We start from the raw sequence: 27,873 nt of genomic DNA on the forward strand, positions 1-27,873 counted from the left end.
AATGAACAAAAAAAAAAAAAAAGAAAAAGAAAAAGAAAAAGAAAAAACACAAATGGAAAAGGCAAATCAAAGAAATGTTCTACACCATTAACCATCAAGGAGATGCAGATCAGAACAGTAAGATCTCATATCACATCACAGCACACATCAAAAACAAGCAGGACCAGTACTGGCATGGAGGTGGGGAGAAAGGGTCTCTCACTCACTGCTGCTGGGAATGTTAACTCACCCAGCCTTTCTGAAAAATGCATGGATATTCCTAAAAGCTCGAAGAATTGAGCTTCCATTTGACCTAGCAAATCCAACTCCTGGAACTTTTGTCCCTTCCGGGGCTAAAAACAAAACTGTGAAAAGACATTTGTACCCCTATGTTCCTTGCAGCATTATATACAATATGAGATCTGAAAAAAAGCCAAGTGTTGAAAAATAGATGACTGAAAAAAGAAACTGGTTCACACACACACATATATATATGTATATATATATGTATATATATATATATATATATATATAACAGAATATTACTCGGCCATAAGATAAAGTCATACAATTTGCTGCCACACGTGGAGACTATTGCATTGAGTGAAGTTAGAGGAAGAGAGGTCGACAGAGAATGCTCTCTTATGCAGGATATAAAGAAATATATCACTGTATCACTGTCATCCTGTTGATCATCAATTTACTCAAGCATGCCCAGTAACATTTCCATTTGTCCTAGCCCTGAAATTTTAGCAGCCTCTCTTTACTCATTCTTCCCAATGGTGCTGCATTAGAGGCTCTTCAGGGTCAGGGGAATGAGACCCATCATTGTTACTGTATTTGGCATATGAATATGCCACAGGGAGCTTGCCAGGCTCTTCCCCGTGCGGGCAGGAAACTCTCAGTAGCTTACCAGGTTCTCCAAGAGGAAGAACTAGGCTATTGGATGTCACGCAGCTGCATGCTACTGGCAGCCTGGATTTATAGTCTCTGGATGTTGGCCATTGATGGGATTACAAGGCTCCAGGGGCAGTTTCTGGCAGTTACCAGAATATATAGGTTATAAATTTTTTTTGCACTTTGTGCATCGACTGATTTATTTTTTTTAATTTATTTATTTTTAATTAGTGAATCACCGTGAGGGTACAGTTACAGATTTATACTTTTTTTTTGGGGGGGGGTCACACCTGGCGATGCACAGGGGTTACTCCTGGCTCATACACTCAGGAATCACCCCTGACGGTGCTCAGGGGACCATATGGGATGCTCAGATTCGAACCCGGGTCGGCCGCGTGCAAGGCAAACGCCCTACCTGCTGTGCTATCGCTCCAGCACCGAGATTTATACATTTTTGTGCTCATGTTTTCCTCATACAAAGTTCGAGAACCCATCCCTTCACCAGTGCCCATTTTCCACCACTGGAAAACCCAGCATCCCTCCTGCCTTCCCCAATCCCATTTCCCCCCACCCCACCCTGCCACTGTGGCAGGGTATTCCCTTTTGTTCTCCCTCTCTAATTAGGTGTTGTGGTTCGCATTAGAGGTGTTGAGTGGCCACTATGTTCAGTCTCTAGTCTACATTCAGCCCGCATCACCCTTTCCCCGCATGGCCTCCGACCGCATTATACTTGGTGATCCCTTCTCTGAGTTGCCCTCTCCCCAGAATGTGAGGCCAGCCTCCATACCATGGAGTCAATCTCCTGGTACTTATTTCTACTATTCTTCTATTCTTGGGTGCTAGTCTCCTACTCTGTTATTCTATATTCCACAGATGAGTGCAATATTTCTATGTCTGTCTCTCTCTTTCTGACTCATTTCACTTAGCATGATACTTTCCATGCCGATCCACTTATATGCAAAATTCATGACCTCATTTTTTTCTAACAGCTGCATAGTATTCTATTGTATAGATGTACCAAAGTTTCTTCAACCAGTCATCTGTTCTAGGGCACCACCACTCATACAGTTAGAATCCCAGGAGCGCATGGCCACGAAATGATATTCAAAATAAGCAACAGAAAATAAATTATCTAGAATTTGCCTATGGCAGGCAGGCTTGAACGGTGGTGGGAAGATGTAATGGTGGTGGGATTGGTGTTGAAATACTGAATGTAATCAATTAATGTGAACAACCTTATGAAAATAAAATTTAAGAATAAAAAAAAAGCATGTGGATCTCCTGCATTGCTACTAATTCTATATGAATTGTCAACCCTAGAAGGCTGACAAAAAAAGCAAGATGAAGATGAAAATGAACAGTTTGAAGGGGGAGGTGCCACCAATAACACTGCCACATGCCCAACTTATGGGACAAGACCGGATTGTTCATTCTATACCTTGAGCAAAGGCATAGAGCTGTTGGTTGGTTAACAAACGTTAACCAAAAGTTGGTTAAAGAAGAGTCTCATCTCAGAGTATTCACAATGGAAAAATCGAGCACTTACATAACCATGCTATGAAGTGAAAACTGCAGGAATGGAAAAAGGTAGGACAGGGATGTTTCAAAGAAGACAGGGATGTTTTAAAGGGTGACGAGGCACTAGGCAAAGGAGGGATGACTGCAGGAATGTAGAAGAACAAGAATGAGAATGGCGTGGCCAGGATGGAGTGTAAGTGAAGCTACGGTTTTGTGACAGGGACTTCAGTGAGACTAAACTCTGAAGAGACTGAATGAGTTTTGACTACTGCTTCTTTATTATAATTTATTATAATTCTTTATTATAATTTTGGTGATGGTGGTACTTCCAAACAGCGCACAGAAAATTCTGGGGCAACTCCTGGCGATGCTCAGCTAACTGGTCAAGGTGGCTCACTGCCAAGGCCCAAGAGATGATGCTGTTGGGCCCATAGTCTCAGAGACCACCGTTGAGCCCAGTGACACTCAGGAATTACTGAGGCCTCCCAACAGTGCGATGGGCCCGCAAGGCCACACCCAGTGGTGTTTGAAACATTAACTATTTCTTTTATCAGTAAGAAAATACTGCATGTTACTAAGCTTGTTGAATGTCGAGGCTGTCTAGAACAGAACTTAATTCAGATAGGTAATTAATCAGATCATGAGGGACACCAGGATCTTCAGTGAATACTATTAGTAGAGACCCAGGATTTATGCCCCTTTTCTTTGGTAACAACTTTGATTTTGCATAGAAAAAACATTTTCTGCTGCTGAATATGTCCATGAAATTCTAAGCATTCCCCTTCCCCAAAATCCAGGCCTGAGCGAGCAGCATCCTCTGCACCTACCTCCTAATGCCCTGGCCACAGGAGCAGGGAAGCTCACACCAATTAACGGGAAGGGTCAGGCCCAAAATAGTTGCTTTTGTTGCATCTATGGAAATTACAACTTCAGAGGGGTGGGGAGGTATGTGGCATGGGGTAGAGCAGGTCTGCTAAAAAAGACCAAGGATTATCCTACAGATAAATCTACCTGAAAAAATTCTACCTGAAAATGAAGAAGCAGAACCCACAGATGGAAAAAAAGTTCTTGTTTAAGAAATTTTAAACAAGAGGGGCTGAAGCAATAGCACAGCAAGAAGGCATTTGCCTTGCATGCAGCCAACACGGGTTCGATTCCCAGCATCCCATATATACCCTGTAGCATCGCCAGGAATAATTCCTGAGTGCAGAGCCAGGAGTCACTTCTGTGCATTGCTGGATATAACCCCCCCCAAAAAAAAAAGAAAAAAGGAAAAAAAAAAAAACCTACATTTGATCGTGACTGAAGAAATACTACAACCTGGATTTTTTAAAGTCACATTAAGTCAGTATTTTGGAAATTGTTGGGGGGGATGGGAAGGGAAGCCTCAAGAGAAAATTCAGGAACAGCGGCTGGAATGACAGCACAGCAGGCAGGGCATTTGCTTTGCACACAGCTGACCCAGGTTCAATACCCAGGGTCCCATACTGTCCCCTGAGCACCGCCAGGAGTAATTCCTGAGTGCAGAGCCAGGAGTAACCCTTGAGAACCGCCAGGAGAAACTCCGGAGCACGGCTTGGAGTAACCCTTTAGCACCATGGGCTGTAGCCCAAAATATACGAGAGAAAGAGAGTGAGAGAGAAAGAGAGAGAGAGAATTCAGGAAACAATCTCACTGGACTTAAAAATCAGAAATGATAAAGAGGGAAGTACCAAATTATACTCTGGCTTCTAGCTTGATTGATGGAGGGGAAAATGCTATTAACTGAGATAGAGAACAGAGAAAGAAAAAGTTTTGGTCAATGACATGAGCTCATTTGGGGGATTTGCACCTGCGTTGGCTCCACCCGGGCCCGAGCCCTAGGCTTCAAGGCTCCCCGCAGCGTCCGCGGGGGAGGGCCCGTCCGGAGAGACGGCCCGCCAGGCACTCCGGTCCCCCTCTCACGCATCACCGACTGCCAGCGAGGGCCAGGTATGGGCTCGACGCTCCAGCGTCATCCATTTTCAGGGCTAGTTGATTAGGCAGGTGAGTTGTTACACACTCCTTAGCAGATTCCGACTTCCATGGCCACCGTCCAGTTGTCTACATCAACCAACACCTTTTCTGGGGTCTGATGAGCATCGGCATCGGGCACCTTAACCCGGTGTTCAGTTCATCCCGCTGCGCCAGTTCTGCTTACCGAAAGTGGCCCACTAGGCACTCGCATTCCACGCCCGGCTCCACGCCAGCGAGCCGGGCTTCTTACCCATTTAAAGTTTGAGAATAGGGGCTGGAGCGATAGCATAGCGGGTAGGGTGTTTGCCTTGCACGCGGCCGACCCGGGTTCGATTCCCAGCATCCCATATGGTCCCCCCGCGCACCGCCAGGAGTAACCCCTGTGCATCGTCAGGTGTGACGCAAAAAAATAAATAAAATAAAGTTTGAGAATACGTTGAGATCGTTTCGGCCCCAAGACCTCTAATCATTCGCTTTACCGGATAAAACTGCATGGGTGGTCGTGCGAGAGCGCCAGCTATCCTGAGGGAAACTTTGGTTCGATTAGTCTTTCGCCCCTATACCCAGGTTGGACGGGCCAATTTGCACGTCAGGACCGCTACGGACCTCCACCAGCGTTTCCTCTGGCTTCGCCCTGCCCAGGCACAGTTCACCATCTTTGGGGTCCTAACACGTGCGCTCGTGCTCCACCTCCCCGGCGCAGCGGGCGAGAAGGGCCGGTGGTGCGCCCTCGGAGGACTGGAGAGGCCTCGGGATCCCACCTCGGCCGGCCGCTGGCCCGCCCCCCCACCGCGCACCGAAGGACGACGGGAGTGGGGGGGGAAGAGGCGCTAGAGGGACTGGGACCGCCAGGACCTTCACCTTCATTGCGCCATGGCGGCTTTCCGGCGATCCCCTGACTCTCGCACGTGTTAGACTCCTTGGTCCGTGTTTCAAGACGGGTCGGGTGGGTGGCGACATCGCCTCCGACCCCGTGCGCTCACTTCGCCCCGCTTGGTGGCGGAGTGGCTTCGGAGACTCCCGGGGCTGATGGCGCGTCTCGCCCGGGGCGCACTGGGGACAGCGGGGACAGAGGGGGTGGGGGAGTGGTCGCGCCGTGGGAGGGGCGGCCCGCTGCGCGGACGACGGGGAGAGAGGACGGGTGGAGGGGTCGGGAGGAAGGGGGAGAGAGGGGCGGGAAAGATCCGCGGACCGCCGGCATAGCCGGCCACGCGGCGCCGGGTTGAATCCTCCGGGCGGGTTGAATCCTCCCGGCGGACTGAGCGGACCCCACCCATTTCGCGACGCTTTCCAAGGCATTTGGGAGATAGTAAAAATTATCTCAAAGGTCCTGGGGTGCACACAGCCGATGTGGCTTTGATCCCCAGCGTCCCATATGGTCCCAGAGCACTGCCAGGAGTACTTCCTAAGGGCAGAGCTAAGAGAAACCCTGAGAATTGCTAGGTGTGTGCACTGTTTCTACCACTACACCAGAAATTGTGCACGGACCTGTGCTCCAAGCTCAGAAGGAGACTGCATAGCTCAAAGGTGCCTAGGAGGGGCTGGAGCGATAGCACAGTGGGTAGGGCGTTTGCCTTGCACGCGGCCGACCCGGGTTCGATTCCCAGCATCCCATATGGTCCCCTGAGCACCGCCAGGGGTTATTCCTGAGTGCAGAACCAGGAGTAAACCCTGTGCATCGCCAGGTGTGACCCAAAAAGCAAAAAAAAAAAAAATAAAAAAGGTGCCTAGGAGACAGAACTGCCAGAATGACCATTCCTTTCACTGTTCCAGGTTTACCAGACACCCTCTAACAAATGAAATTTAGGAAATCCCTGAGAAAATTAAATACCACCCCTATGCACTGCAGTTTTCTGCTAGTGATAACTAGCTAACTGAAAACATTAGGGACCCCATATAAATATATATACACACATATTTCAAAGAAAGGGTGACCACTGAGTCCCTTTTTTCCTGAAAAAGAGGAGTACTAAGTCAAAAAAGTTTGAGAACTCTAGGCCAAACTTAGTCATGGAAGAAGAGCAAGGTAAAGCATTACAAACGAGCAAATACTCTCCTTATTTCAAGAAAAAATGGCGTCCTGTGATAAATTTCATGCACATTATCTTACTCAGTCTGCAGTCAAGAGAGCATCGTTCTTCCCTTTCAGATAAAAGGAGCCAAGTCAAGCAGTGCCGCAGACCAGATGCTAGTCCTGCACAGCTCCACTCTATCAGTCGCTTTCAAAGATGCATATGACAGCTGTACCCATACATATAAATGGTCCCATTCCATCAAGATTTTTTCTGAACTATTTTGTTGACCACAGAAAGGTTAGGTCTGGGGCTGGAGCAGTAGCACAGCGGGTAGGGCATTTGCCTTGCACGTGGCTGACCCAGGTTCAATTCCCAGCATCCCATATGGTCCCCTGAGCACTGCCAGGTTAGGTCTCCAATGATCAAGACACAGTCCCTTGATTCTCAGGCAGAGGCTCATGTTTATCAGTTGCCTATCTCATAGCTGAGGAAGCATCAGTGCCACTCAACCACAAGAAACAACACACTCTATACCCAACAACTACACAGCTGCCGACGGGACAGGCCACAGCAATGAGAGGCACTGCGGGGGTGAGGCCACGACTGACATGAAATGTGGACTGCAGCCTCTCAGTTACCAGAAAGGCACAGAAAGAACCAGGACGGAGAAATGACACCTGCACACGGCAGTCCTGCTCATCTGTATGACAAGCAAAGAATGCTACAAAACTGATTCCTACACATTCCTTTCTAAAATGTTTATCACTGGGACCGGAGCAATAGTAGAACAGGTAGAGCGTTTGCCTTCACACAGTTAAACCAGGTTCAATCCCAGCATCCTCTATGGTTCCCTGAGTCTACCAAGAGAGATTCCTGACTAAGTGCTGAGCACCACTGAGTGTGCCCCCCACCCCCCCAAAAAAAAACACTCGAACTCATACAATTTTTTGTTCCAGTAGCTACGCACAGTAAGAAGTAATGAAAGTGTGTAGTGTCAGTATTGAAAATGAAGACTCTGTAGTTTGACTCTGTTTTCACTATCACTTTATGACCCTGACATGTTATTTATCCATCTATCCATGTCATAAGTTCCTCATATGATAAATGGTAGTCATAATAGTACCTAACTCATACAGTTGATATGAAAATTAAGTAAGTTAGTTAATACAAGGTTCGTAAGCAGTGCCTGGAATGTGGTATTTACTAAAGCCATTAAATAATTAAGCCAAATAGATGTTCACTCAGTTGGGTAGGAAATCTGAACTTGAATTCTGACCCAGTCTCTCCCACATGATCTGGTAGCGAAAAACTAAAAGATTTCTAAACCTTGAGTAGAATTTATATGGAACCTCTGAATTTTCTATTTTGTGATACTGGGTATCAAACCCAAGGGAGTCCATGTGCAAGGCAGGTACTCTGCTTCTGGGAATATCCCAGTCTTAAACATATGTAAGAAGCATTTCAAAGACATCTGCAGAAAAACAGCCAATATATATAAGCAGAAACTGAAACATAGAAAAGGAAGTAAGAGTTTTCTTCGCTGAACATTATCATTAATAGATTTCACAAAGAAACCCCCAAAGTCTTTTTCTTTTCTTTTTGGGTCACACCCAGCGATGCTCAGGGGTTAGTCCTGGCTCTGCACTCAAGAATTTCTCCTGGCAGTGCTCAGGGGACCATATGGGAAGCTGGGGATTGAACCCGGATGGGCAGCGTGCAAGGCAAACACCCTCCCCTCTGTACTACTGCTCCAGCCACCCCCGCCTAAAGTCTTTCAATCCAAGTTTTGTATAGCAGATGACAGACATAAAAAGGGGTTATACTCAAAAGCAGCCAGGTCTTCACCCAGGCACAGACTCTTACTCGTTTTCCCTGTTGATATTTTCTTGGAGGTAAATATTCTACCTTCAGTCTCTGGCCCCTAATCACTCCATCTGTTTTAATTTTTATTTATTTTTTAAATATCCAGCAAAACTTCCAATAACACATTCCTGCTCTATCCTGCTCCCATCCCATAGTCGAGAGAGGTTAAAACCAGAGTTACCGATGAAATAGCCGAGGAAGCACCTGGACAATACCAAAGTTACTAGTCAAACTGTTGTTACTGTGTTTTTATCGTAAATTTCCAACTTCTAAAAGGTGACAACCGCTCCATGTACAGAAATGTGCACTGCTTGGCAGTGTGGTCTGGAGGCGGGACAGTCCAAAGATAGGCCAGGGGCAGGGCAGAGGGGAAGCAGGATGGGTCTATGCGCCGGGCAGGGCAAAAGCGGGATCCGGGTCTGACAGGCCAGAGATTGCCAGGGGGAAGGCGGGACAGGTCCAATGACAGGTCGGGCATGCAGGAGGTGTGTGTGTGTGGGGGGGGGTGGGGGGGGGAACGGATCTGACTATGGGTCTGGGCATGGCGCGGGGGGGGGAGGGGGCAGGTCTGGCTATGGGATGGGTATGGCAGGGGGCAGGCGGGACGGGCCTGACTACGGGCTTGGCACGCAGGGGCAGCGCGACGGCCGGGAAGGCCCGCAGCCCTGCCCATCGCGGCCGGCAGTCCGCCTGCGCTCCGCTGGCCCCTTCTCCCTCCGGCTCCCCGCGCACCTGCTCTCCTCAGGCGGGCTCCCCCGGCCGCCGCGCTCCACGGCCGCGCCCTCGGGCCGCATCGGGCCGCTTCCCGCTGACAGCCGCGTCCTAGACGCTTCTCCCCGGAACGCAGGCGTCGGCCACGGCGGGCGGGCTTCGGCGACGGACTTCTGGGACTGCCGCCGCGGCCGGGTTCGGGCGCTCCGCCCGACTTCCGGTTCTGAGAACTACAGTTCCCAGCAGGCACCGGGGCCCAGGCCGCTTCCGGGGCGCGGGCGGGGCGGGCCGCGGCGGGGCCGGGCGCAACACTCCGCTCGCCCGCGGGGTCCCGGCTAGAGACGTCGGCGATGCGGACCGCGCTCGGGTGGTCCCCGCCGCCCTGCGTAGCCGACACCCGCCGGGCTGGGGGTCTCGGGCCTTGCGGCACTTGCGGACACACGCCCGGATGGGCGGTAGCGCGCGGGGGCCGCGGGGGCGTACAGTGGGGAAAGGCTTTGTTTCCTGAGTGAGGGTCCCCGCTGGGCCGTGCTTGGGCCTCAAACATCAATGAAAAGCCGATTTCGTCAAGTTTGTTTAAACGGTTGCTTCTGAGAGTGTGGCGCGGGTCTGTGGGTGCATGTGCTATGTTGCTGGGGTGATAAGGCTAGAAAAATGGATACGTGGGATTCTACAGCCTGACTGCAGCGGAGCAAGTGATGCCCACGAATGAACTGAGTCCGTTGTGCAGAATGGCAGAAGCTAAACTGGCAATTCTAGAAAAACTAAAGTGGGAATTACAAGGGAATCCAATCGATTTCCTACATCCAAGAAGGGAAATCTCAGCTATAGGTCAGTTTGTCAAATGGCTTTTTCTTTTCTTCATTATTTGTTTGGGGGCCACAGCCAGAGGTTGTTGCTCAGAGATTACTCTTGACTCTGCGCTCAGGAATCACTCCTGGTGGTGCTCTGGGGACCAAACCCCTGTTGGTTGCATGCATGGCAAACGCCCTACCCGCTATACTATTTTTCTGGCCCCATCAAATAGCTTTTGTTTTTCTTGGCTTTGTGGGTCACACCCAGGGATGCACAAGAGTTACTCACGAGGGCTGGAGCAATAGTACAGCGGGTAGAGCTTTTGCCTTGCACGCGGCCGACCCGGGTTCAATTCCCAGCATCCCATATGGTCCTCTGAGTACCACCAGGGGTGATTCCTGAGTGCAGAGCCAGGAGTAACCCCTGTGCATCGCTGGGTGTGACCCAAAAAGCAAAAAAAAAAAAGTTACTCATGGCTCTGCACTCAGAAATTACTCCTGGTGGTGCTTGAGGGACCATGTGGGATGCTGGGAATCGAACCCAGGTTGGCCACATGCCCTACCGGCTGTGCTGTCGCTCCAGCCCTTCAAATGGCTTTTAAATTGCCAGACACTCTTATTTTTCAAAAAGAAGTTGGAATCTGCATCTTTAAATCACAGTATCACAGTCATCCTGTTGTTCGTCGATTTACTTGAGCAAGCACCAGTACACTGAGATTTTAGCAGCTTCCTTTACTCGTCTTTCCCAACGATTGGAGGCTCTTTCAGGGTCAGGGGAATGAGACCTATTGTTACTGTTTTTGGCATATCGAATACGCCACGGGTAGCTTGCCAGGCTCTGCCGTGTGGGCAGGATACTCTGGGTAGCTTGCCAGGCTCTCTGAGAGGTATGTATATATCTTTACTGTATTTGGGATATAAATACACCACAGGGAGCTTGCCAGGCTCTCCTGTGCAGGCAATAGACTCTCAGTAGCTTGTCAGGTTCTCTAAGAGGAAGAACTAGGCTATTAGGTGTTGTGCTTCCGAGAGCTTGGTTTTATGGTCTCTGGATGTTGGCCATTGATGGGATTACATGGCATCAGAGGCGCAGTTTCTGGGTGTGACTGCCCAGCTACTGGGAAATGGGGGATCTGGTTGATCTTTCAGTGCCTATCTGAGTTTGGAGATCTTGACCCCGGGTCCCGCACACCTGGGTTCCTTGCCGGTTTCTTCATGTGTGAGGCTCTTCTGAACGTGTGAGAGCGGCCTTGAGCATGGCCGTGGCTGGGTTCTGGAGCTCTTCTACTGTCGAGGCTCTGCTCGGGGCAGGGAGGGAAACACAACCCTTCCCCTCTGAGGGGCCCCGGTGAAGACAGCCAGGCGCGGGGGCAAGAGACTGTCACTCTCTTCCAAGAGCTTGGTTTTATGGTCTCTGGATGTTGGCCGTTGATGGGATTACATGGGTTGGGAGCAGTTTCTGGGTGTGACAGCCTAGCTACTGGAAAGTTGGGGATCTGGGTGGAAGAGGCCCAGTCCTGATCCGAGTTGAAGACCTGCAGAACCCAGCCACAGCCATGCTCAAGGCCACTCTCCACGCGTTTGGACAAGCCTCATGCATGAAGAAACCAGCCGAGGAACCCGGCGTGCAAGACCAGGGGCTGAGATCTCCAAGGCATCTTTAAATATAATTTAAAATTTTTAGTGTATTAGCAACAAAGTTTTATTGCTGTTTGTTTTGACCATACCAAAAAGCTAAGGTGCTTTTTCTTTTTCTTTCTTTTTTTTTAGCTTTTTGGGTCACACCTGGCAACGCACAGGGGTTACTCCTGGCTCTGCACTCAGGAATTACCCCTGGCTGTGCTCAGGGGACCATATGGGATGCTGGGATTTGAACGCGGGTCGGCCACTTACAAGGCAAACGCCCTACCCGCTGTGCTATCTCTCCAGCCCCTAAGGTACTTTTTCTGTCTTAGAGCTAGGAATCATTCTGGAAGGTGCTCCAACTGAACCTGGACTACAGAATGTAAAGCATGCACTATAGCCCTTTGAGGTATCTCTCTGTGCCCCCGAGGTCTTTTCAGAAGCAGAAGCATAACACACCAAAATTAAATGGAAAAAAAATAGGGGCCAGCAAAGTGATACAATGATAGAGTTCCACATTCATGGGAAAGTCCTGGGTTGCATTTCCAGCACAACACACAAACAATAAAACAGGATTTTCATTATTTGTTCAAGTCTGTATTTACATGTACTTACTGTAAAGAATCACATTTAAAACGACAATATGGGGCTGGAGCAATAGTACAGCAGGTAGGGCGTTTGCCTTGCACGCGGCCGACCTGGGTTCGATTCCCAGCATCCCATATGGTCCTCTGAGCACTGCCAGGGGTTATTCCTGAGTGCAGAGCCAAGAATAAGCCCTGTGCATTGCCAGGTATGACCCAAAAAGCAATAAATAAATAAAACATGACAATAATTCATACTAGCTACACGTTCTCCCTTCTCATCCCTCTATGTTTTCTCCCCAAGAAGCCATATCCTGAATCTTGTATTTATAATTCTGCTCCATTCTATTTATTTATTCATTTTATTTCTAACTTTATTTATTTATTTATTTTTGCTTTTTGGGTCACACCCAGCGATGCACAGGGGTTACTCCTGGCTCATGCACTCAGGAATTACTCCTGGCTGTGCTCAGGGGACCATATGGGATGCTGGGATTCGAACCCGGGTCGGCCGCGTGCAAGGCAAATGCCCTACCCGCTGTGCTATCGCTCCAGCCCGATTCTGCTCCATTTTAAATAGTTTATTTGAATATATTCAAATTTCTAGAAAGCATTATTTTAAAAGTTTTTAAACTTTTAACTTTATAAAAATGTTAACTTAGGAGCTGGAGTGATAGCACAGCGGGTAGGGCATTTGCCTTGCACACGGCCGACCCGGGTTCAAATCCCAGCATCCCATATGGTCCCCTGAGCACGGCCAAGGGTAATTCCTGAGTGCAGAGCCAGGAGTAACCCCTGTGCATCGCCAGGTGTGACCCAAATAAAAGCAAAAAAAAAAAAGTTAACTTAATTTTATTGTATTCAATTTTTAATTGAATCACCATGAGATACTAGTACTGCACTGTCGTAGCACTGTCATCCCGCTGGTTCATCAATTTGCTCGAGTGGGCACCAGTAATTTCTCCATTGTGAGACTTGTTATTACTGTTTTTGGCATATCGAATATGTCATGGGCAGCTTGCCAGGCTTTGATGTGCCGGTGGGATACTCTCGCCGGGCTTGCCAGGCTCTCCGAGAGGGACAGAGGAATCACACCCGGGTCGGCTGCATGCAAGGCAACAATGCCCTACCCATTGTGCTATCAATCCAGTTCATGAGATATACAGTTGCAAAATTATTCTTGATTGGGTTCAGTCATACAATGTTCTAACCCCATCCCTTCACCATTTCCTACGACCAACTTTCCATCCTCTGCCCCCATAACCTTCCTTTAGAGCAGTTCTCTCTCTCTCTCTCTCTCTCTCTCTCTCTCTCTTCTCTCTCTCTCTCTCTCTCTCTCCCCCCCCACGCTTTATTCCTTCTAGTCACTGTAACTTGCAATACTATTACCAAAAGTTATCACGAATGTCCCTTTACCTCTTGTCCAGACCGCTCATTTCTAACTACCATTGTCACAATGGTCCCTTGTCTGTTCTAACGGAACCTTCCCTCCCCCAGCTTATGGAAGCTTCCTTTCGTGGACCAGTCCTCCTAACCCTCATTTTTACTGTCTTTGGGTATTATTCTCATAATACTGTCACTGTCATTGTCACTGTCATCCCGTTGCTCTGAGATTTGTTCAAGTGGGCACCAGTATCTCTCAATATGAGACTTATTGTTACTGTTTTTGGCATATCCAATACGCCACAGGTAACTTGCCAGGCTCTGCCGTGCAGGCGCGATACTCTCGGTAGCTTGCCGGGCTCTCCAAAAGGGGCGGAGGAATTGAACACGGGTCGGCCGCGTGAAAGGCAAACGCACTACCGCTGTGCCGTCATAATACAATTCTCATATTTTGTTGTTGTTATCATTGTTGTTTTCTTAGGTTTTTTGGGTCACACCCAATGATGTTCAGGGATTACTCCTGGCTCTGCACTCAGGAATTACTCCTGGTGGTGGTTAGGGGACCATATGGAATGCCGGGGATCTAACCCAGATTGGCCATGTGCAAGGCAAACACCCTGCCCGCTGTGCTATTGCTCCAGCCCCCGGAGAGTAACCCCTCATGCTGTTTTTTATGTCCCACAAATGAGGGAGATCATTTTTTTTTTGAGAAGTCAAGAACTTATTTTATTTTAATATAAACATTGAAGATCCACCCCCTCCCCACCACCCTACAAAACTTGAATATGGAATGTTCAACAGCCTATCCATTTTAGATTACAAAACAGGAAAAAAATCCAGTTGTCTAATGATGAATGTTTGAGAATAGTTTAAGTAGCTGAACACCTACTGCAAAAATTCCTTAGCTGAAGGCTGAAAAAAAAATTCAGTCTCTGCTGAGAAAATACCATTAACTTAAATGCCTTTGCTTTACAGGTGGGATTATTTTTTCATGAAGTCAACGGGGTTATTGACAGCAGTATTAAGATCATAGGCACACAGATCTAGTGCTCAAACTACTAGCTCAAATCTCTACACAGCACTTTAAATCACCAAACTCAGTTTAGTGGTTCCCATACAATTTTGCAGTTCGAGGGAGATCATTTTATGCCTGTTCCGCTTCCTCTGACTTTCTTCACAGCAGGATATCCCCATGTCCATCCATGTATGAACAAATTTCATGACTTAATTTTCCTAACAGCTGCGTAGTATTCCATTGTGTAGTGCCATAGTTTCTTTATCCACTCATCTATTCTTACACACTTGGTTGATGCCAGATTCCGGCAACTGTGAATAGTGCTACAATGAACATAAGAGTGCAGATCACTTTTATTCATTGCATTTTGGGGCCCCTAGAGTATATTCCCAGGAGCAGTATTGCTGGGTCACATGGAAGCTCAATTTCTAGTGTTTTTGAGGAACGTCCATATTGTTTCCCAGAAAGGCTTGACCAGAAGGCATCAAGATTCAATAAATGTCTCCTAAATATAAAGGCCTATATAGCAAATACTTGCTGAATTAATATTTTAGAAGAGGCTCGCCAGGAGTGATCCCTGAGCACAAAGCCAGAAAGAATCCCTGAGCACATCAGGAGTGCTCCATCTCTGCCCTGCCCCTGCCAAAAAAACACACTTGAAGGTAGATTCATCTTAATATATTTAAGATGTCAGGATGATATTTTTATTTAAACAATAATACACTTGAGCACCACTGGCAGAAATTCAATTTGCTGAAGAACTAGTTATTTTAAAAACAGGGATTTTTTTTTGCAAGGCAAATACCCTACCTGCTGTGCTATACCTCCAGCCCCCTAAAAAGTTTTGAAGTGCCTTATTGTCAAAACATTTGTTTTAAAGAAATAATCTTGAGTATATTTGGCAAATATCAAAATAATTGTGAATATAATATTATTATAGTCGCTGAACTTTATTTTTGAAGAAAAAAAGGGAAAGGAATTTTTTCTTTTTTGGCTTTTCAGGTCACACTCATCGATGCACAGGGGTTACTCCTGGCTCTGCACTCAGGAATTACCCCTGGCGGTGCTCAAGGCACCATATGGAATGCTGGGAATCGAAGCTGGGTTGTCTTCGTGCAAGGCAAACGCCCTACCCGCTGTGCTATTGCTCCAGCTCCAGGAAATTTCTTTCACTGTAGATTGTCAACTAATGAATGAGAGTTAGAAGAATCATTATTTTGTGGCCTCCATATTAATAATTCATTCAGTCAAAAACCTTTTACAAATCCTTTATATGTAGGCAAGATTTTTTTAAATATGCAAAAGCCAGAGAGCTAGCATATCAGGTATAGAACTTGATTTGCAAACAGCTGACATAGATTCTATAAGTGGCACTACATACAGTTTCCCCGTGCAGTCATGTGTGATCCAAAAACAGTTAAAAAAAAAGGCAATATTTTGGTTTGGGTTTTGTTTTCTTATGACAGAACCCTTATCTAATTTAACTGAAATTTTAGTATTTCATGTGATATAGTCTTAGTTGTAATAATTTTGAATATATAAACTTGGTTTAGCAGGGCAAGCCCCACTGTACCTCCCTCTGGCACTAACTTTGGATATATTTCAAGTTAATTTAAGTTTTGTCCAGTTTAACTTTTTTCTGTGTTGGGGATCAAATCCAGGTGCTCCACATGAAAGATATTTTGGTCACAAAGTCATTGATTTTACCAAATTTACTAAAAATCCTTTTTTCTTTTGATTTTTCTTGTTTGTTTTAGGGCCACACCCAGCAATGCTCAGAGTATCCTGACTCTGTGCTCAGGAATTATTCTTGGCAGTGCTCCAGGGCCATATGGGATGCCGGGGATAAAGTGCTACTCTACAAGGCAGATGCCCTGCCCACTATACTACTGCTTGGGTCCCTGATTTACCAAAATTCTTTTTTTTTTCTTTTTGGGTCACACCCAGCGATGCTTAGGGGTCACTCCTGGCTCTGCACTCAGGAATTACCCCTGGCCGTGCTCAGGGGACCATATGGGATGCTGGGAATCGAACCCGGGTCAGCCTCGTGCAAGGCAAACGCCTTACCCACTGTGCTATCACTCCAGCCCCCCCCCCCCCAAATTCTTTACAGGTTTTTCTTTCCTTTCTTTTCTTTCTTTTTTTGGCTTTTAAAAACTTTCTCAAGGCTACTCATGGCTCTGCATTCAGGATTACCCCTGGTGGAGGTCAGGGGACCACATGGGATGCTGGAGATCGAACCCAAGTCAGCCGCGTGCAAGGCAAATGCCCTCTCTGCTGTAGTATCATTCTGGCCCCCTCTTTTCTTTCTTTTTATAAAGATTTTAAAAGTCCATATTGGATGGAATGATTTTAAAACTTGCTGATAAAATTTGCCTAGCTTTAACTGATTGATTTCTGCTTTATCCTTACAGCAACATTTGCACTAGCCCAAATAATTTATATAATTATGTATATGGGATATTGCATTGGCATCCATTTGGGCTTTAGAATTTTACAATAAAAAATGCAAAATCTTATTTCTGGACTGACCATATCTGAGGAATGTTCAGCTTGTCCCTGTAACAGCTCTGTGCAACTCGAGATAAAGTAGACTAAGAGAAGGGATCTTTTACTGGGGGAAAGAAAGGTGGTAGTTAATCCACTGTCTATCTTGGATTCTGTCCCAGAGCACAGAGGTCAAGAGACAAATTAAAAAGGAGTTTGGGGGGGCTGGAGTGATAACACAGCGGGTAGGGCGTTTGCCTTGCACACGGCCGTCCCGGGTTTGAATCCCAGCATCCCATATGGTCCCCTGATCACCGCCAGGGGTGGTTCCTGAGTGCACAGCCAGGAGTAATCCCTGTGCATCGCCAGCTGCGACCCAAAAAGCAAAAAAAAAAAAAAAAAAAGGAGTTTGGGGAAAATCAGATTGCCCAAAGGCACAAGGTGCTATTATCTAGTTAGTGCTACAGAGCCTCTGCAGAGCCTTAGACCACCAAACTCTCAAATACAAGAACATTTTTATTTGTTTGCTTTGTTTTGGGGTCACACGTGGCGGTGCTCAGGGCTGACCGCTGGTTCTCCTGGCAGTGCTCAGGGGTCGCTGGCTGTGGCTGAGATGCTCGGGATCTGACAGACAACCAGCTCAAGGTGCCAGTGACAGGTTGGAGCGCGGACTAACCGGGCCAGGACCATCTGGAGGAGACTGGCCTGCACAGTGTGTCCAGCGTCATGGCCTCCTCCTCCTCACTGAAAGTGACCGGCTACTTTTAATAAACACTGTTGCCAGAAGACCTGGGTACTGCCCAGCAGGCCCGGGGGATTGTGCCCTGCGCCGTGAGAGGCTGCGTGGGACAGGCCGGGCTGGACTGGCCCAGCCCGAGGACAGCAGGCTTCTCCTTGGCCTGCACTCCAGAGCTGTCCCTACCGGCGAGCCGCTCTCATTGGCTCCAACCCACGGTGACCTCTGTGGCTTCCCAGACCCCTGGAGCAGATTTAAAACTTAGCATTTCCAGGGCTGAGGAGATCACTCAGAGAGTCATGAGGAAGCCCCAGGTTTCATCTCCAGCACCACAGGGGCTGCTGAGCACTGCTGGGAGTGACGCCTCACATTGAACTGAGGAACAGGCCCTGAGAACCACCGAGTGTCGCCCCCCCCAAAACAAACAATCCAAACGATATAATTTGAAATAGGGGGAAGTATGATTTGTGTACATTTCCATAACTTTAAAAAATGCCACAAGTTCAGCGATCCCTTAGTTATCAGAATCCTTACTCTGCCCAGAGAAGACAAAATTATGAATATTTGAATGATTGAATTCTGATATTAAGAGGCAGTCACTGTCACTGTTACTGTCATCCCGTTGCTCTGAGATTTGTTCGAGCGGGCACCAGTAATGTCTCTCATTGTGAGACTTATTGTTACTATTTTTGGCATATCGAATACGTCACAGGTAGCTTGCCAGGCTCTGCCATGCGGGCAAGATACTCTCGGTAGCTTGCCGGGCTCTCTGAGAGGGGCAGAGGAATCGAACACGGGTCGGCCTTGTGCTATCGCTCCAGCCCATTAAGAGGGAAAAAACAAAAACTTAAAAAAAAGAAAAAGGTAAATGGAAACCCAAAAGAGAAACAAGGAGCTTACAAAGTAGTAAAAATAAAGCCGCTAGAGCAGAAAACAGTGGCAATGAGAAAAATATTTAACAGAATATAGAAGAAAAATTGTGCATACAAGTAACTTGCATAGTTAGGTATAATAATGAATACCTAATACCTAAGTAATACATACCTATAACTAATACCTAAGTAATAGGTAATACCTAAGTAAATTGGTGAACAATGGGACGACAGTGCTACAGTGCTATTGTTGATTCTTCCTAGGTAAAAAAGAAAATGTTGTTAATAAATACGATGTATTTAATGAAGTAAGAGGAGATGCTTGAACCTAGTTTCCTTCGCGTCTGAGCTGTGGGGTGGTAAAAGAATTTACCTGGAGAGCAAGATAGTTTAGACAGAGCAAAGCGAGTTTATTGAAAGAGAGAGTGTACACTGGTCAGACTGACAAGAGGGAAACCCAAAGAGAGAAACCCTCTTAATATAGTCTTAGGGAGTCTTTTATTGTGTGTGTCTCTGGGCTGTGTAGACGGAAAGTTTCGGCTTTCCATAGATCAGTGAATTCTGGGGCTTGGGTCAGCAGGAGATGTGTTGACAGTTCTAGGAACCCAGAAGCAGAGGTGAGCCACAGTGGGACCTTTGGGATCACAAATGATTACTTGAGCAGAGACAGTACAACTGATTTTGAAATAGAGACTCCAGTGAAGCATCTTTGGGGGGATTTTTCTAGACCATTTCATTTAATAAGTATCTTCATGTGGACTCCCAACAGAAAAATAGAAAAATATTTCATTGGGGTTTGAGGTTGGAAGTCATGTCACCAACTGCATTTAAAATATTCTTTTTTTTTGGGGGGGGAGTCACACCCGGCGATGCACAGAGGTCACTCCTGGCTCATGCACTCAGGAATCACCCCTGGCTGTGCTCAGGGGACCATATGGGATGCTGGGATTCGAACCCGGGTCGGCCACGTGCAAGGCAAGCGCCCTACCCGCTGTGCTATTACTCCAGCCCTGCATTTAAATATTCTTAAATAAATGCTATGGTAATTTTGAGTTACTTTAGGTCAAAAGTTGTTTTCTATGCAAAATGAAAATTTAGCAGAGAGGAAGACAGCAGAAATTTCTTAGTGGAGAGATGGTATCGAAATATTTACACGTAAGCACAGTTGCTTTAGGAGGAGGCAGAGGTAAATAGACATGGAATATCTTGTTTTGTAAATGGGGGAAAAGCTACCGTACGGGAATTTATCAATATTAAGAAGTTTTTCTTTGAGGATGATCAGAATGAAAACGAATCCTCCTAGCGATTCCCAAAGCAAATGAAAATGAGAAAAATGTATCCAAACAAAGCACAGGAATTTACCCCTCTCTTGAGGGACAATAAGGATTTACTAAGGTAGCTAAGTTTAGTGCAATACTTTGAGTTCTGGTTGAAAAATAACATGAGAAGCATTAGCACTTACATTTTTTTGAAAGGGGACACACAATGCCACCACAGTAGCTAGCCATTGCTTTGCCTATTGACTCCACCAGCCCGCACGGTGGTAGCCAGGGGTGGTAGCCAGGGAGGTAGCATGGTGGTTTGCTGGCCAGGGAGAGGCTGACTGGTATGCAGTTTTGCAACCTACGTTTGCAAGGGGTCTTTCCTGTCACCGAGGCCGCACTGCCACGGAGTTTTGATACTATTTGTAGCAGGAAAGGCTCAGGAAGTAGGAGGCACAGGATGCAATTTTAAGGCATGTGGATCATTTTAAAGCAGCGACCTGCGTCCCGTCCCCGTATTCGGGAGGAAGAAAGAAGTGAATCGCTCAGTGGTCCCTCCACAGGGCCCAAGCGGCTCGTGCAATGTCTCCTGTGTCCGCCAGGGGCCGCTGGGAGCGCGGCGTGCGGAGCCGCTCTAGCCCGCCGTGGTCTCGGTGGCGGCCGCCGCGCGTGCGCGCTGGGCTGGGGCTGCGCTGTGCGTGCGTGAGTGGGAGGCGGCTCGGGTTCGGCCTTCCAGAGCTCTCGGAGTCAACGTCTCGGCCATGAGCCGCTTCGGGGCCCGGCTGGCGGGAGCCGCGGCGAGCCCGGCGCCGAGGGCCCGGGGCAGCGAGAACCTCGACAAGATCGACATGTCTCTGGGTGAGGGCGGCGGCCCGGCGGCGCCGTGCGGGGAGGCCGCGGGCTCTGGCGGCGGCTGGGGATCCGGGGCCCGCGCGCCCGCTCCGCCTGGGAGGGACGTTGGCGCCGCGCGGGGTCTGCGGGAGCGGCCACGAGCGCGTGTCCGCAGCGGGCGGCTCCGGGCGCGCCCCCGGCCCGGCTCGCGCCCTCCTGACCAGCCGCGCGCGCCCCCGGCCCAGCCCGCGCGCCTCACCCCGCCGTGCGCGCGCCCGCGGCATGCGCGCCCCACTCTGCGCGTCCCCGAGCCCGCGCGCCCCCGGCCAGGGCTCACGTGCAGGCACCGGGCGGTTGCTCCGGTCACGTGCGGGGGGGGGTGGCGCTGCCCGGCTCTCGTGGTCTCTCAGGACCCGCGGGTGGGGGTGGGGCGGACGCCGCACGGCCAGGCGAGCTCGCTCGTGGGGGGTCGATGGCGCCGGGATCCCCGTGGGGGATGTGCAGTACTGTGCCAACCTCGGGCAACTGCGTCCCTGTTGTTTTTGATTTTTTTGTTTTTTTTTTTTAAAAAAAAGTCAGATGCTTTTTTTTTAAACATAATTTTACAGAGAGGGCATAAAGTAGTTATTTTAAGTAGCTATTTTTAATATTTTATCATGGCTGGAGAGGTTTTAGAACCTAATTTTTTAAGTTATGACCCATCAGGATTATGTGAATATTCATGTAGTATCACTACCTAAGGGCCTTATCAAATTAGATTCTAAGCCAAATAAGCTTTATCATAGCCCAGTTTCTTTTTTTCATAGAATTGTGAGATCTAAATTTAATCTAAATGCCAGAACAATGTCTATTACTTCTCAGTTAAGTAAATGTTACCATGTTCCTAATGGTGTGCAAGAAACCTTAGCTCATCTCTCTTTGTCTTAGTAGCTCTTTATGTTCTTCACTGTCACTGTCATCCCGTTGCTCATCGATTTGTTCGATCGGGCACCAGTAACATCTCTCATTGAGAGACTTATTGTTACTGTTTTTGGCATATCCAATACGCACAGGTAGCTTGCCAGACTCTGCCGTTTGGGCGAGATACTCTCGGTAGCTTGCCGGGTTCTCTGAGAGGGGCGGAGGAATCGGACTCGGGTCTGCCTCGTGAGAGGCAAACACCCAACTGCTGTGCTATTGCTCCAGGCCCCTTTATGTTCTTAGAAAATAAAATATAAAATATAAAATATGTTACAGTTGATATGCTATCTTTAATTTTTATATGTATATTGGATAACACTAAAAAATAAGTTAAAATGTATTTGATTTCCTTTTAAAAAAATATTCCCAGACCAAAATACATTAAAAAAAAAAAAACTGGGGCTGGAGTGATAGCACAGCGAGTAGGGCGTTTGCCTTGCACGCGGCCAACCCGGGTTCGAATCCCAGCATCCCATATGGTCCCCTGAACACCGCCAGGGGTAATTCCTGAGTGCAGAGCCAGGAGTAACCCCTGTGCATCGCCAGGTGTGACCCAAAAAAAAGCAAAAAAAAAAAAAAAAAAACTTAGTAACATCCAAAAAAGCACAACCATATAGCGGATAGGGCATTTGCTTTGCACACGGCTGACCCAGGTTTCATTCCCAGCCTCCCAAATGGTCCCTGGCCCTGCCAAGAGTAGTTCACAGCCAGGAGTAACTTAACCTTATCGCCAGGTGTGACCCAAAAAGCCCCCCACCAGATTAAAAAAAAAAGCATAACTATGCTTACCCTGTGTTGATGGACTATGTGGTGACAGCTTTACTGCTTCAAGCCCCTTAACCCGTGTGTTATCTCTTCAGCCCCCCAAATTAATTATTTTGGTGTACTGCTTTGACTCATTTTTATTTAAGCCTCTTATTTATTTTGGGTTACACCCGCAATACTCAGGGCTTACTCTTGTCTCTGCACTGAGCAATTACTTCTGATGGTGCTCAGGGGACCATATGGGATGTCAGGGATTGAACCCAGGATCTGCCGCGTCAAGGCAAATACCCTACCCGCTGTACTATTTGCTCCAGCTCCCCTCTTTATTTTTGAAAAACCTTTTAACTGACAAGTTTTTGTAAGAGGATTGATCTTAAAGATATTTGAATTACTCTGGTGATACTTAGATTGTTTCATATATTTGAATTTGAGTTAAAGTTTACAGATAGGTGATTAAAATATGAATCTATTATCTATATTTTTTTAGCTTTTATTCCTTTAATTTTGTCTAGGCGTTGGAAAAGGCTACTTATATAGTCGGAGGTATTCGATTATGTTTGGAAAAAATAATGGGTTCATTAGTTTTGTTAAATTTTACTAAATTGTTGATCAATTTCTTTGCTTTATCATTAGCATTTATATTTTGTGGGAACTGACAAGAGTGACTTTCTTTTTCTGTTTTTTGGGTCACACCCAGTGGTGCTCAGGGGTTTTTCCTGGCTCTGCACTTAGGAATTATTCCTGGTGGTTCTCGGGAGACCATATGGGATGCTGGCTGCGTGCAAGGCAACCATTCTACTCACTGTACTATAGTTCCGGCTCCCAAAAATGACTTTATTGGAGAATAGTTTGCTTCTTGTAATCTTTTAACAGGTAAAAGTGGAAATCTAAGAGTACATTTAACTTTCTGATCTTTTTCTGTGATGTTACTGCTTTCAGTATTGTTGTGAATTATGTTGGCATTGTTTGCAATGTTTTTGGAAATGATACGTAATGAAATAAGTGTAGAAAGATTATTAAGGTAACTGAAATACTTTGCTAGAGGAATAGAGAACCAAATAGTATATTTTTGTGCCATACTTCCATTGTAGTATTTAATTTTGTTTGCTATTAACATGTCTTTCCATCAATAATTTTATTTTTGGGTCATACCCAGTGATGCTCAATTGCTCTGGGATCTTATGGGGTGCCAGGGATTGAACTTGGGTCAGTTGCGTGCAAAGCAAATGTCCTACCCACTACTGTCGCTCCAGCCCCTCTATCAGTAATTTTAACTAGAACAGACAGTGTATATTTATTTCTGTTGTATCACAGCTTACCCTACATTTCATATTCATTGTGCAAAGTATGTGCTTAATAAATATTTCCTGAGTTGAGATAAACTTAGACATTTTGTTTTCTAAGTAATGTTTTTTTTTCACTGGTTTTCCTAAAATGCCTTTGGGTTTACATGGGCAGTTGGCTAAGTGGGCCATCTGTTCACAGTCCCAAGGATGTGACACTGCTTTGGCCCTGCAGTGCCATGGGTCACACCTTTTGGTGCTCATGGACCCTTCAGGGCTGCACTCTACGGTGCTTGGGGGACCATAGTTGGGAACTGAACCTAACAGGTTTTCATTTATTTACTTTCATCAGGGAAAGAAGTAATACGGATAGCAATCCTTCATTAATTGATAGATAACCCTTGGGCAATTGACTTGAGCATTTCCTCCAAAACCTTTCTCCTGTGCTCTAAGCATATTGGCTGATTTGAGCTCTTATCATCTGATCATTACCCTCCTATAACTGGAAGTGTTTTCACAGTAGAAAAGTTAGAGGCATAGGAAATCAAATGAAAGTGAGTTAAGTGAACCACTTAAGATGAAAATAACTGGGTTTTCTTCTATTACAGATGATATTATCAAATTGAATAGAAAGGAAGGGAAGAAGCAGAACTTTCCAAGACTAAACAAAAGACTCCAGCAAAGTGGTGCCAAGCAATTCAGAATGAGAGTTCGCTGGGGAATCCAACAGAATTCTGGTAAGTCTTGTAAATCTATAATCAACTAGTACTTGTAGACTTATAATTTACTATCTTTAGCGCCTTTATGTTTTAACATAAAGGAAATAAATCAGTACCTTTGTGAGATACATTTTTTTTAAAACCAGAACATTTATTCATACTAATTGCTGAAATCCTTAAGATGAACTGGATGCTGCAACAGCTGCTTCTTGGGTTTAGGCATTGTTCCCTCACGGAATCCATGCCTGAATCTGCGGAACACAATTTTCAGGTGCCTCATTTGACCTGTGCTGGTGGTGTTCCTCCTCTTGGCCTTAGCGCTCCAGTTATACTTCCTCTTGCGCTTGGCGGGGTAGCTGCACTTGCTGCAGGTGGACTTCTGCAGGTGGTAGGCCTTGGAGCCGCAGTGGCGGCACAACGTGTGCGTCTTGTTGTGACGCTTCCCGTACGATGACATCCCCTTCGTCATCGTGTTTCTACAGCGGGGACCAAAGAACGAGATACATTTTCTTTTCCTCCTCGGGTTTTTGTTTAATCTTGAAATCTTGTAGTTTTGGGGGACCAGAGCAGTAGTACAGTGGGAAGGGCAGTTGCGTTGCATGCAGCTGTCCTGGATTCGATCCCCTACATTCCATATGGTTCCCCAAGCAGCAACAGGAATGACTGCTGAGTGTAAGCCAGGAGTAACCCTTGAGCATTGCCTGGTGTGTTCCCCAAACAAATATCTGACAAGTTTGTAGTTGTCTTAAATAGTGACAGGTGTTTCTTTTTTTTTTTTTTTTTTTTGCTTTTTGGGTCACACCCAGCAATGCTCAGGGATTACTCCTGGCTTTGCACTCAGGAATTACTCCTGGCAGTGCTTGGGGGACCATATGGGATGCCAGGGATCGAACCCGGGTCGGCCGCGTGCAAGGCAAATGCCCTCCCCGCAGTGCTATCGCTCCGGCCCCGTGACAGGTGTTTCTTAAACTGACTTTTAACTTTTTGTTAGTGTTGCCAGGGATTGAATCCAGAGCCTCCTACATGCAGGCAGTTGCTCTATCACTGAGTTACATCCCTGACCCTAACATTATTTCTTTTTTTCTTTTTTTTTGGGGGGGGTTTGGTTTTTGGGTCACACCTGGCTGTGCTCAGGACCTACTCCAGGCTCTGAGTTCAGAGAGCACTCCTGACAGGGCTCGGAGGACCATGTGTGATGCTGGGATTGAACCCTGGTGGGCCATGTGCAAGGCAGTTGCCCTACCTGCTGTACTGTTGCTCTAGTCTCCCACAAAGCTATTTCTTAAAAAAAAACAGCTATTTTAAAGTAACTTAGTATATAAGTAGACTCAATTACATGCACAGTTACAAAATTATAAGTTTCATTTATCATGAGGTCTTCCCTCTTTCCAGTTAAGTGTTCCATTACTTGTCTGGGGGTGGGATGCATGGATGGCTGGGGTGCATGCTTTGTGTGTGGGAGTACCAGGTTCTATCCCTAGCATTGTATGATCACCCATGTACTGCCAGGTGTACTGAACCCCTCCTTAGGAGTAATCCCCAACATACCACCAGGTTTAGCCTCAAAGACAAAGACAGTCTAATGGATGACTGTAACTCCAGTTCAAATATATTCTTTTAAGGAATATATCATCTTACAAGGTAATTTGTTTATTTGTTTATTTTTCTCTCCTTTGCTTTCTTTTTTTTAAAAATTTTTTATTAGTGAATCGCCGTGAGGTACAGTTACAGACTTACAAACTTTCGTGCTTGCGTTTCAGTCATACAGTGATCAAGTACCCATCCTTCTACCAGTGCCCATTCTCTACCACCAATGATCCTAGTATCCCATCCCCACCTCCCACCCCCCCCCTGTGGCAGGGCATTCCCTTTGTTCTCTCTTTCCTTTTGGGTGTTGTAGTTTGCACTAGAGGCATTGAGTGGCCACTGTGTTCGATCTGTAGTCTACAGTTGGTTCAAATCTCTCAACCCGAGCTTGTCCTCCAAATACCCTTTACTTGGTGTTCCCTTCATCTGAGCTGCCGGAGGGGAGAGAGACCAAGAAGGAAGGATATTTCCTCCGTTAGCCGGCGTGGGATATTGCCCCATTTTCTGATGGGGTTGGATGTCTTCATTTTGTAGAGTTCAACTAGTGCCTTGTATATCCTTGATATGAACCCCTTATCAGATGGGCATTGGGTGAATATCCTTTCCCATTCTGTAGATTGTCTTCGTATTTTGGTCACTGTTTCTTTTGAGGTGCAGAAGCTTCTTAGTTTAAGGTAGTCCCATTTGTTAATCTCTGTTTCCACTTGCTTGGCCAGTGGTGTGTCATCTTTGAAAATACCTTTAGCTTCAATGTCGTGGAGGGTTTTGCCAACCATTACAAGGTAATTTATTCCACTATTGAAGACAGCTCTGTTTACTGGAAAATTGTTTTAATAAATCATGCTTATTTATTACTTCTACAAAGCTGAAAGAAGTAAATTTTTTTTACTGCCCGAGAGCCCTTTAAATACGTGGAGATAGTACTCTGTGTAGTGACTTCCAGACTCTTTATAATATCATCCAGGATCTCATGAATTGATTTATTTTGCTTTTTGGGTCACACTCACCAATGCTTAGGCATCACTCCTAGCTCGCACTCAGAAATTACTCCTGGTGGTGCTCTGGGGACCATATGGGATGCTGGCGATCGAAGCTGGGTTGGCCATGTGCAAGACAAATTCCCTACCTCTGTACTGTTGCTCCAGCCCTCCTCTTGGATTTATTAAATCATCCGAAAGTGACACTTTTGGGGGGAGGTGGGGCGGGGAGGGCACATATCAGGCAGTTCTCAAGGACTGTTCTTGGCACTGTGCTCAAGAGTGAACCTTGGCAGTGCTCAGGGAACCATCTGTGGTGTTGAGGATTAAACCAGGGTTTCAGCACTGCAGCTGCAGGCAAAGCCACGTGCCTTACTTCTTACACTCTCTCGCTACCCTCTGTGAGTTTAGGTTTTTTGTTTGGGGGTCACATCCAGCAGTGCTTTGGACTTAATTAACAGGGCTGGCTCTGCTCAGGGGTCACTTTTTCAGTGCTCGGGGGACCATGAACAGTACCAGGATCAAACCTGGTTCCGCACATGCAGGACAAAGTGCCTTAACCCCTGTACATCTTTCTGACAAGTGACACTTAAGATTGAATGCCTTAGAGGTGATCCAACAGTCTTGGAACTTTACTTATAGCTATTTTTGGTTACTTGGAAGCTTATTTAGTTATAACTGCTTGTTCTAAGACAAATCTAAAATAGTAATTGAACACCTTTAATTATATATGACTTTAACTTCAGCATTTTAAACTAAGCTCTTTAAGTTTTAAAATCTCTATAGATTTTTTTTTTTTTTTTGCTTTTTGGGTCACACCCAGCAATGCTCAGGGGTTACTCCTGGCTTTGCACTCAGGAATTACTCCTGGCAGTGCTTGGGGGACTATATGGGATGCCGGGGATCGAACCCGGGTCGGCCTCATGCAAGGCAAACGCCCTATCCGCTGTGTTATCGCTCTGGCCCCATAAGTTTTAAAATCTCTAGATCTTTTTTACATATATGCAGAAATGTTCA

At 46.6% G+C, this 27,873-nt stretch overlaps 2 protein-coding genes and 1 pseudogene across 8 annotated transcripts in view; 1 reads left to right on the forward strand and 2 right to left on the reverse strand.

Moving 5' to 3' along the window:
• The window catches only part of RUBCN (rubicon autophagy regulator), a 59,765-nt gene extending 50,586 nt beyond the window's left edge, over positions 1-9,179 (reverse strand). For all 7 annotated transcript variants that reach the window (XM_055126266.1, XM_055126265.1, XM_055126262.1 and 4 more), the window contains exon 1: positions 9,000-9,179. In XM_055126266.1, the coding sequence (XP_054982241.1) occupies positions 9,000-9,061 (62 nt within the window). In that variant the 5' untranslated portion in view covers positions 9,062-9,179. The remainder of the gene's footprint in view (positions 1-8,999) is intronic.
• An 11,243-nt stretch (positions 9,180-20,422) lies between these two features.
• Positions 20,423-27,873, forward strand: part of FYTTD1 (forty-two-three domain containing 1) — a 34,346-nt gene continuing 26,895 nt past the window's right edge. Inside the window, exons 1-2 of the mRNA XM_055126495.1 lie at positions 20,423-20,592; positions 24,182-24,310. Of these exons, the coding sequence (XP_054982470.1) occupies positions 20,496-20,592; positions 24,182-24,310 (226 nt within the window). The 5' untranslated portion in view covers positions 20,423-20,495. The remainder of the gene's footprint in view (positions 20,593-24,181; positions 24,311-27,873) is intronic.
• Positions 24,454-24,991, reverse strand: LOC129402048 (60S ribosomal protein L37-like; annotated as a pseudogene).

Source organism: Sorex araneus, chromosome 2 (genome assembly GCF_027595985.1).
Source record: "Sorex araneus isolate mSorAra2 chromosome 2, mSorAra2.pri, whole genome shotgun sequence".
NCBI classification, from domain to species: domain Eukaryota; kingdom Metazoa; phylum Chordata; class Mammalia; order Eulipotyphla; family Soricidae; genus Sorex; species Sorex araneus.